At 48.0% G+C, this 12208-nt stretch overlaps 1 protein-coding gene across 1 annotated transcript in view; it reads right to left on the bottom strand.

The window, feature by feature from the left end:
• LOC142922630 (uncharacterized) overlaps positions 1-8185 on the bottom strand; it is a 36548-nt gene extending 28363 nt beyond the window's left edge. The window contains exons 1-2 of the mRNA XM_076063451.1: positions 8155-8185; positions 4248-4280 (exon numbers count right to left, since the gene is read on the bottom strand). Coding sequence (XP_075919566.1) covers positions 4248-4280; positions 8155-8185 — 64 coding nt within the window. The remainder of the gene's footprint in view (positions 1-4247; positions 4281-8154) is intronic.
• Positions 8186-12208: the final 4023 nt, after the last annotated feature.

The raw sequence follows: 12208 nt of genomic DNA, 5'->3' as shown, positions 1-12208 counted from the left end.
TGTAGACCAGCCGAGGTAGTCAACATCTCCCAGGGTCTGGGATTGAACCCACGACCTCCAGTACACCAGGCGAGGTAGTCAACATCTCTTCCAGTGTCTGGGGATCGAACCCACGACCTCCTGTAGACCAGGCGAGGTAGTCAACATCTTCCAGTGTCTGGAGATCGAACCGACGATCTCCTGTACACCAGGCGAGGTAGTCAACATCTCCCAGGGTCTGGGGATCGATCCCACGACCTCCTGTAGACCAGGCGAGGTAGTCAACATCTCTTCCAGTGTCTGGGGATCGAACCCACGACCTCCTGTAGACCAGGCGAGGTGGTCAACATCTCTTTGGGTGGGTTGAATGGAGTGGACGTGAGGGATGCAGTGTGACAAGGTTTGTGTTCAATGCCAGGCCCGGTTTGAGTCTCACTCACCACTTCTATTAGCCCTGGCCGGGAATTGAACTGAGGTCGTTGCCTTCGTAGTGAAGTGTGTAAACTCTGGCGCTGCTAACCAAGAGGGAGACACAGACATCGCGTGAAAAGCGTGTGGGCATGAATCCTACAACCGTACACTACATTATGCACTACACTACTATACACTATACTATACATTACACTATACACTACACTATACATTACACTATACACTACATTATACACTACACTACTATACACTACGCACTACACTACTATACATTCGAATACTATACACTACAATATACACTACACTACTATACACTACACTATACACTACATTATACACTACACTACTATGCACTACACTATACACTACGCTATACCCTACACTACTATATACTACACTATACACTACACTGCTATACACTACACTACTATACAATACGCTATACACTACACTACTATATACTACACTATACACTACACTACTACACACTACACTACTATACACTACTATACACTACACTACTATACACTATACACTACACTACTATACACTACCTATACACTACACTACTATACACTACACTTCTATACACTACACTATACACTACACTACTATACACTACACTACTATACACTACACTACTATACACTACACTATAGACTACACTACACTATACACTACACTACTATACACTACACTATACACTACTATACACTACACTACTATACACTACACTACTATACACTACACTATAGACTACACTACACTATACACTACACTACTATACACTACACTATACACTACACTATAGACTACACTACTATACACTACACTTCTATACACTACATTATACACTACACTATACACTGCACTAAACACTACACTACTATACACTACACTACTATACGTTACATTATACACTACACTACTATACACTACACTATACACTACACTATACGCTACACTATACACTACACTATACACTACACTATACACTACACTATACACTACACGATGAAAGTGCTAGACCCATAGTAACGCACTGAGACCCACAGAGACCTACAGAGACCCACAGATAATCACAGAGACTCACAGAGACCCATAGAGACCTACAGAGACTCATAGAGACAGACATAGACCCACAGAGACTCACAGAGACCCACAGAGACTCACAGAGACCCACAGAGACTCACAGAGACCCACAGAGACTCACAGAGACCCACAGACACCCACATAGACCCACAGAGACACACAGAGACTCACAGACACCCACAGAGACTCACAGAGACCCACAGACACTCCCAGAGACCCACAGAGACCCACAGAGACTCACAGAGACCCACAGAGACACACAGAGACTCACAGAGACCCACAGAGACTCACAGAGACCCACAGAGACTCACAGAGACTCACAGAGACACACAGAGACTCACAGACACTCACAGAGACTCACAGACACTCACAGAGACCCACAGAGACCCACAGAGACTCACAGACACCCACAGAGACACACAGAGACACACAGAGACTCACAGAGACCCACAGAGACACACAGAGACTCACAGAGACCCACAGAGACTCACAGAGACACACAGAGACTCACAGACACTCCCAGAGACTCACAGACACTCACAGAGACCCACAGAGACCCACAGAGACTCACAGACACCCACAGAGACACACAGAGACACACAGAGACTCACAGAGACACACAGAGACTCACAGAGACTCACAGAGACACACAGAGACCCACAGAGACTCACAGAGACTCCCAGAGACCCACAGAGACCCACAGAGACCTACAGAGACTCATAGAGACCCACAGAGACCTACAGAGACCCACAGATAATCACAGAGACTCACAGAGACCCATAGAGACCTACAGAGACTCATAGAGACAGACATAGACCCACAGAGACTCACAGAGACCCACAGAGACTCACAGAGACCCACAGAGACTCACAGAGACTCACAGAGACCCACAGAGACTCACAGAGACCCACAGAGACTCACACAGAGACCCACAGACACCCACATAGACCCACAGAGACACACAGAGACTCACAGACACCCACAGAGACTCACAGAGACCCACAGACACTCCCAGAGACCCACAGAGACCCACAGAGACTCACAGAGACCCACAGAGACACACAGAGACTCACAGAGACCCACAGAGACTCACAGAGACCCACAGAGACTCACAGAGACTCACAGAGACACACAGAGACTCACAGACACTCACAGAGACTCACAGACACTCACAGAGACCCACAGAGACCCACAGAGACTCACAGACACCCACAGAGACACACAGAGACACACAGAGACTCACAGAGACCCACAGAGACACACAGAGACTCACAGAGACCCACAGAGACTCACAGAGACACACAGAGACTCACAGACACTCCCAGAGACTCACAGACACTCACAGAGACCCACAGAGACCCACAGAGACTCACAGACACCCACAGAGACACACAGAGACACACAGAGACTCACAGAGACACACAGAGACTCACAGAGACTCACAGAGACACACAGAGACCCACAGAGACTCACAGAGACTCCCAGAGACCCACAGAGACCCACAGAGACTCACAGAGACTCACAGAGACACACAGAGACTCACAGAGACACACAGAGACTCACAGAGACCCACAGAGACCCACAGAGACTCATAGACACTCACAGAGACCCACAGAGACACACAGAGACACACAGAGACTCACAGACACTCACAGAGACTCACAGACACTCACTGAGACCCACAGAGACCTACAGAGACCCACAGATACTCACAGAGACTCACAGAGACCCATAGAGACCTACAGAGACTCATAGAGACACACATAGACCCACAGAGACTCACAGAGACCCACAGAGACTCACAGAGACCCACAGAGACTCACAGAGACTCACAGAGACCCACAGAGACTCACAGAGACCCACAGAGACTCACAGAGACCCACAGACACCCACATAGACTCACAGAGACTCACAGAGACCCACAGAGACTCACAGAGACCCACAGAGACTCCCAGAGACCCACAGACACCCACAGAGACTCACAGAGACTCACAGAGACCCACAGAGACTCACAGAGACCCACAGAGACTCACAGAGGCCCACAGACACCCACATAGACTCACAGAGACTCACAGAGACCCACAGAGACTCACAGACACTCCAGAGACCCACAGACACCCACAGAGACTCACAGAGACTCACAGACACTCCAGAGACTCACAGAGACACACAGAGACTCACAGAGACTCACAGAGACCCACAGAGACTCACAGAGACCCACAGAGACTCACAGAGACCCACAGAGACCCACAGAGACCCACAGAGACTCACAGAGACCCACAGAGACTCACAGAGACTCACAGAGACTCACAGAGACCCACAGAGACTCACAGAGACCCACAGAGACCCACAGAGACACACAGAGACTCACAGAGACCCACAGAGACTCACAGAGACCCACAGAGACTCACAGAGACTCACATAGACCCACAGAGACTCACAGAGACACACAGAGACAGACAGAGACTCACAGAGACCCACAGAGACTCACAGAGACACACAGAGACTCACAGAGACCCACAGAGACTCACAGAGACTCACAGAGACTCACATAGACCCACAGAGACCCACAGAGACACACAGAGACACACAGAGACTCACAGAGACCCACAGAGACTCACAGAGACCAACAGAGACTCACAGAGACTCACAGAGACCCACAGAGACACACAGAGACACACAGAGACTCACAGAGACTCACAGAGACCCACAGAGACCCACAGAGACTCACAGAGACCAGGTACCTGCAAGGGTTACACCACAGAGACCCACAGAGACTCACAGAGACCCACAGAGACTCACAGAGACCAGGTACCTGCAAGGGTTACACCACAGAGACCCACAGAGACTCACAGAGACCCACAGAGACTCACAGAGACCAGGTACCTGCAAGGGTTACACCACAGAGACCCACAGAGACTCACAGAGACCCACAGAGACTCACAGAGACCAGGTACCTGCAAGGGTTACACCACAGAGACTCACAGAGACCCACAGAGACCCACAGAGACCCACAGAGACTCACAGAGACTCACAGAGACACACAGAGACTCACAGAGACCCACAGAGACTCACAGAGACCCACAGAGACACACAGAGACCCACAGAGACACACAGAGACTCACAGAGACCCACAGAGACTCACAGAGACCCACAGAGACCCACAGAGACACACAGAGACTCACAGAGACCCACAGAGACACACAGAGACTCACAGAGACCCACAGAGACTCACAGAGACTCACAGAGACCCACAGACACCCACAGAGACCCACAGAGACTCACAGAGACCCACAAAGACTCACAGAGACCCACAGAGACTCACAGAGACCCACAGAGACTCACAGAGACTCACAGAGACTCACAGATACTCCCAGAGACCCACAGAGACCCACAGAGACTCACAGAGACCCACAGAGACTCACAGAGACCAGGTACCTGCAAGGGTTACACCACAGAGACCCACAGAGACTCACAGAGACCCACAGAGACTCACAGAGACCAGGTACCTGCAAGGGTTACACCACAGAGACTCACAGAGACCCACAGAGACCCACAGAGACCCACAGAGACTCACAGAGACTCACAGAGACACACAGAGACTCACAGAGACCCACAGAGACTCACAGAGACCCACAGAGACACACAGAGACCCACAGAGACTCACAGAGACCCACAGAGACACACAGAGACTCACAGAGACCCACAGAGACTCACAGAGACCCACAGAGACCCACAGAGACACACAGAGACTCACAGAGACCCACAGAGACACACAGAGACTCACAGAGACCCACAGAGACTCACAGAGACTCACAGAGACCCACAGACACCCACAGAGACCCACAGAGACTCACAGAGACCCACAAAGACTCACAGAGACCCACAGAGACTCACAGAGACCCACAGAGACTCACAGAGACTCACAGAGACTCACAGATACTCCCAGAGACCCACAGAGACCCACAGAGACTCACAGAGACCCACAGAGACACACAGAGACCCACAGAGACACACAGAGACTCACAGAGACCCACAGAGACTCACAGAGACCCACAGAGACTCACAGAGACCCACAGAGACTCACAGACACTCCAGACACCCACAGAGACTCACAGAGACCCACAGAGACTCACAGAGACCCACAGAGACCCACAGAGACTCACAGAGACCCACAGAGACACACAGAGACTCACAGACACCCACAGAGACTCACAGAGACTCACAGACACTCACAGAGACCCACAGAGACCCACAGAGACTCACAGAGACACACAGAGACACACAGAGACTCACAGAGACCCACAGAGACCCACAGAAACTCACAAACACTCACAGAGACCCACAGAGACCCACAGAAACTCACAAACACTCACAGAGACCCACAGAGACACACAGAGACCCACAGAAACTCACAAACACTCACAGAGACCCACAGAGACACACAGAGACTCACAGAGACCCACAGAGACTCACAGAGACCCACAGAGACTCACAGAGACCCACAGAGACTCACAGACACTCCAGAGACCCACAGAGACTCACAGAGACCCACAGAGACTCACAGAGACCCACAGACACTCCAGAGACTCACAGAGACACACAGAGACTCACAGAGACTCACAGAGACCCACAGAGACTCACAGAGACCCACAGAGACTCACAGAGACCCACAGAGACTCACAGAGACCCACAGAGACCAGGTACCTGCAAGGGTTACACCACAGACACTCCCAGAGACACACAGAGACCCACAGACACTCCAGAGACTCACAGAGACCCACAGAGACCCACATAGACCCACAGAGACCAGGTACCTGCAAGGGTTACACCACAGAGACACACAGAGACCCACAGAGACTCACAGAGACTCACAGAGACACACAGAGACTCACAGAGACCCACAGAGACCCACAGAGACCAGGTACCTGCAAGGGTTACACCACAGAGACACACAGAGACACACAGAGACTCACAGACACCCACAGAGACCCACAGAGACTCACAGAGACACACAGACACTCCCAGAGACTCACAGAGACCCACAGAGACTCACAGAGACCCACAGAGACTCACAGAGACTCACAGAGACCCACAGAGACCCACAGAGACTCACATAGACCCACAGAGACTCACAGAGACTCACAGAGACCCACAGAGACTCACAGAGACCCACAGAGACTCACAGAGACCCACAGAGACTCACAGAGACCCACAGAGACTCACAGAGACTCACAGAGACCCACAGAGACTCACAGAGACTCACAGAGACTCACAGAGACCCACAGAGACCCACAGAGACTCACAGAGACCCACAGAGACCCACAGAGACCCACAGAGACCAGGTACCTGCAAGGGTTACACCACAGAGACACACAGAGACCCACAGAGACTCACAGAGACTCACAGAGACTCACAGAGACACACAGAGACTCACAGAGACCCACAGAGACCCACAGAGACCAGGTACCTGCAAGGGTTACACCACAGAGACACACAGAGACACACAGAGACTCACAGACACCCACAGAGACCCACAGAGACTCACAGAGACACACAGACACTCCCAGAGACTCACAGAGACCCACAGAGACTCACAGAGACCCACAGAGACTCACAGAGACCCACAGAGACCCACAGAGACTCACATAGACCCACAGAGACTCACAGAGACTCACAGAGACCCACAGAGACTCACAGAGACCCACAGAGACTCACAGAGACCCACAGAGACTCACAGAGACCCACAGAGACTCACAGAGACTCACAGAGACTCACAGAGACCCACAGAGACTCACAGAGACTCACAGAGACCCACAGAGACCCACAGAGACACACAGAGACTCACAGAGACCCACAGAGACTCACAGAGACCCACAGAGACACACAGAGACTCACAGAGACTCACAGAGACCCACAGAGACTCACAGAGACTCACAGACACTCCAGAGACCCACAGAGACCCACAGAGACCCACAGAGACCCACAGAGACCAGGTACCTGCAAGGGTTACACCACAGACACTCCCAGAGACACACAGAGACCCACAGACACTCCAGAGACTCACAGAGACCCACAGAGACCCACAGAGACCCACAGAGACCCACAGAAACCAGGTACCTGCAAGGGTTACACCACAGAGACCCACAGAGACTCACAGAGACCCACAGAGACACACAGAGACACACAGAGACTCACAGACACTCCCAGAGACTCACAGACACCCACAGAGACTCACAGAGACCCACAGAGACTCACAGACACTCCAGAGACTCACAGAGACCCACAGAGACCCACAGAGACCCACAGAGACTCACAGAGACTCACAGAGACTCACAGAGACCCACAGAGACTCACAGAGACTCACAGAGACTCACAGAGACCAGGTACCTGCAAGGGTTACACCACAGACACTCCCAGAGACACACAGAGACCCACAGACACTCCAGAGACCCACAGAGACACACAGAGACTCACAGACACTCCAGAGACACACAGAGACCCACAGAGACTCACAGAGACCCACAGACACTCCCAGAGACTCACAGACACTCACAGAGACTCACAGACACTCCAGAGACCCACAGAGACTCACAGAGACTCACAGAGACCCACAGAGACTCACAGAGACCAGGTACCTGCAAGGGTTACACCACATGGTTTGCTGTTCCAAGCCGAACATCGCCCGGCACTTCTTAGCCAAATTGGAATCGTCTGCAACACACAGAGATACACACAGACAGTGATACACACAGTGACACACACAGTGATACACACACAGTGATACACACACAGTGATACACACACACACAGTGATACACACACAGTGACACACACACACAGTGATACACACACAGAGATACACACACAGTGATACACACACAGTGATACACACACAGAGATACACACACAGTGATACACACACAGAGATACACACACAGTGACACATACACAGTGATACACACAGTGATACACACACAGAGATACACACACAGTGATACACACACAGACAGTCATACACACACAGTGATACACACACAGTGATACACACAGTGATACACACAGTAACACACACACACACAGTGATACACACACAGTGATACACACAGACAAACAGAGACACACACAGTGATACACACACAGTGATACACACACAGTCATACACACACAGTGATACACACACACAGTGATACACACACACACAGTGATACACACACAGTGACACACACACACAGTGATACACACACAGAGATACACACACAGTGATACACACACAGTGATACACACACAGAGATACACACACAGTGATACACACACAGAGATACACACACAGTGACACATACACAGTGATACACACACAGTGATACACACACAGACAGTCATACACACACAGTGATACACACACAGTGATACACACAGTGATACACACAGTAACACACACACACACACAGTGATACACACACAGTGATACACACAGACAAACAGAGACACACACAGTGATACACACACAGTGATACACACACAGTCATACACACACAGTGATACACACACACAGTGATACACACACACACAGTGATACACACACAGTGACACACACACACAGTGATACACACACAGAGATACACACACAGTGATACACACACAGTGATACACACACAGAGATACACACACAGTGATACACACACAGAGATACACACACAGTGACACATACACAGTGATACACACACAGTGATACACACACAGAGATACACACACAGTGATACACACACAGACAGTCATACACACACAGTGATACACACACAGTGATACACACAGTGATACACACAGTAACACACACACACACAGTGATACACACAGTGATACACACAGACAAACAGAGACACACACAGTGATACACACACAGTGATACACACACAGTCATACACACACAGTGATACACACACACAGTGATACACACACACACAGTGATACACACACAGTGACACACACACACAGTGATACACACACAGAGATACACACACAGTGATACACACACAGTGATACACACACAGAGATACACACACAGTGATACACACACAGAGATACACACACAGTGACACATACACAGTGATACACACACAGTGATACACACACAGAGATACACACACAGTGATACACACACAGAGATACACACACAGTGATACACACACAGAGATACACACACAGTGACACATACACAGTGATACACACACAGTGATACACACACAGAGATACACACACAGTGATACACACACAGAGATACACACACAGTGATACACACACAGAGATACACACACAGTGATACACACACAGTGATACACACACAGTGATACACACACACAGTGACACACACATAGTGATACACACACACAGTGATACACACAGTGATACACAGACAGTGATACACACACAGTGACACACACACAGTGATACACACACAGTGATACACACACAGTGATACACACACAGTGATACACACAGTGATACACACAGTGACACACACACAGTGATACACACACAGTGATACACACACAGAGATACACACACAGTGATACACACATACAGTGATACACACACAGAGATACACACAGTGATACACACAGTAACACACACACACACAGTGATACACACACAGTGATACACACACACAGTGATACACACAGTGATACACACACAGTGATACACACACACAGTGACACACACAGACTGTCATACACACACAGTGATACACACAGTGATACACACAGTGACACACACAGTGATACACACACAGTGATACACATACAGTGATACACACACAGAGACACACACAGTGATACACACACACAGAGATACACACACAGAGATACACACACAGAGAGACACACACAGTGACACACACACAGTGATACACACACAGTGATACACACACAGAGATACACACACACAGAGACAGTGACACACACACACAGTGATACACACACAGTGATACACACAGACACACAGAGACACACACACAGTGACACACACAGTGACACACACACACAGTGATACACACACAGTGATACACACAGACACACAGAGACACACACACAGTGATACACACACAGTGACACACACACACAGTGATACAAACACAGTGATCCACACAGACACACAGAGACACACACACACACACACAGAGACACACACAGACAGTCATACACACAGTGATACACACACAGTGATACACACAGTGATACACACACACAGTGACACACACACAGTGATACACACACAGTGATACACACACAGTGATACACACACACAGTGACACACACACACAGTGATACACACAGACACACAGAGACACACACAGTGACACACACACAGAGACACACACAGTGATACACACAGTGACACACACACACAGTGACACATACACACACAGTGATACACACACAGTGATACACACACAGTGATACACACACAGTGATACACACATACACACAGAGACACACACACACAGTGACACACACTACGTGTTGTTGTGAGTGTTGTTGTTGTTGTTGATGTTGTTGATGTTGTTGTTGTTGATGTTGTTGTTGATGTTGATGATGATGTTGATGTTGTTGTTGTTGATGTTGTTGTTTTTAATGTTGTAGTTGTTAATGTTGTTGTTATTATTGTTGTTGTTGTAGTTAATGTTGTAGTTGTTGATGTTTAAGTTGTTGTTGTTGTAGTTAATGTTGTTGTTGATGTTATTGATGATGTTGATGTTGATGTTGTTGATGATGTTGTTGATGATGTTGTTGTTGATGATGTTGTTGATGTTGTTGTTGTTGATGTTGTTGATGTTGTTGTTGATGTTGTTGTTGATGTTGTTGATGTTATTGATGATGTTGATGTTGTTGATGTTGATGATGTTGATGTTGTTGATGATGTTGTTGATGATGTTGATGTTGATGTTGTTGATGATGTTGTTGATGATGTTGTTGTTGATGTTGTTGATGATGTTGTTGTTGTTGATGTTGTTGATGTTGTTGTTGATGTTGTTGTTGATGTTGTTGATGTTATTGATGATGTTGATGATGTTGATGATGTTGATGTTGTTGTTGATGTTGTTGTTGTTGATGTTGTTGTTGTTGATGATGTTGTTGTTGATGTTGTTGTTGATGTTGTTGATGTTGTTGTTGATGTTGTTGATGTTGTTGTTGTAGTAGTTGTTGTAGTTGATGTTGTTGTTGTTGATGTTGTTGTTGTAGTAGTTGTTGTTGTTAATGTTGTTGTTGATGTTGATGATGTTGTTGTTGTTGTTGATGATGTTGTTGTTGATGTTGTTGATGTTGGCTGATTTTGTTGTTGATGTTGTTGTTGATGTTGTTGATGTTGTTGATGTTGTTGTTGATGTTGTTGTTGTAGTAGTTGTTGTAGTTGATGTTGTTGTTGTTGATGTTGTTGTTGTAGTAGTTGTTGTTGTTAATGTTGTTGTTGATGTTGATGATGTTGTTGTTGTTGATGTTGTTGTTGTTGATGTTGTTGATGTTGTTGTTGTTGATGTTGTTGTTGTTAATGTTGTAGTTGTTGTTGATGATGTTGATGTTGTTGTTGATGTTGTTGATGATGTTGTTGTTGATGTTGTTGATGTTGATGATGTTGTTGTTGTTGTTGTTGATGTTGTTGTAGTAGTAGTTGATGTTGTTGTTGTTGTTAATGTAGTTAATGTTGT

The sequence above is a fragment of the Petromyzon marinus genome, unplaced genomic scaffold (genome assembly GCF_048934315.1).
Source record: "Petromyzon marinus isolate PM22_M1 ecotype Great Lakes invasive population unplaced genomic scaffold, UKy_Petmar_22M1.pri1.0 PM_Scaffold_123, whole genome shotgun sequence".
NCBI lineage: Eukaryota > Metazoa > Chordata > Hyperoartia > Petromyzontiformes > Petromyzontidae > Petromyzon > Petromyzon marinus.
Note: the sequence above shows the minus strand (reverse complement) of the source record. Positions and strands in the feature narration are given on the sequence as shown.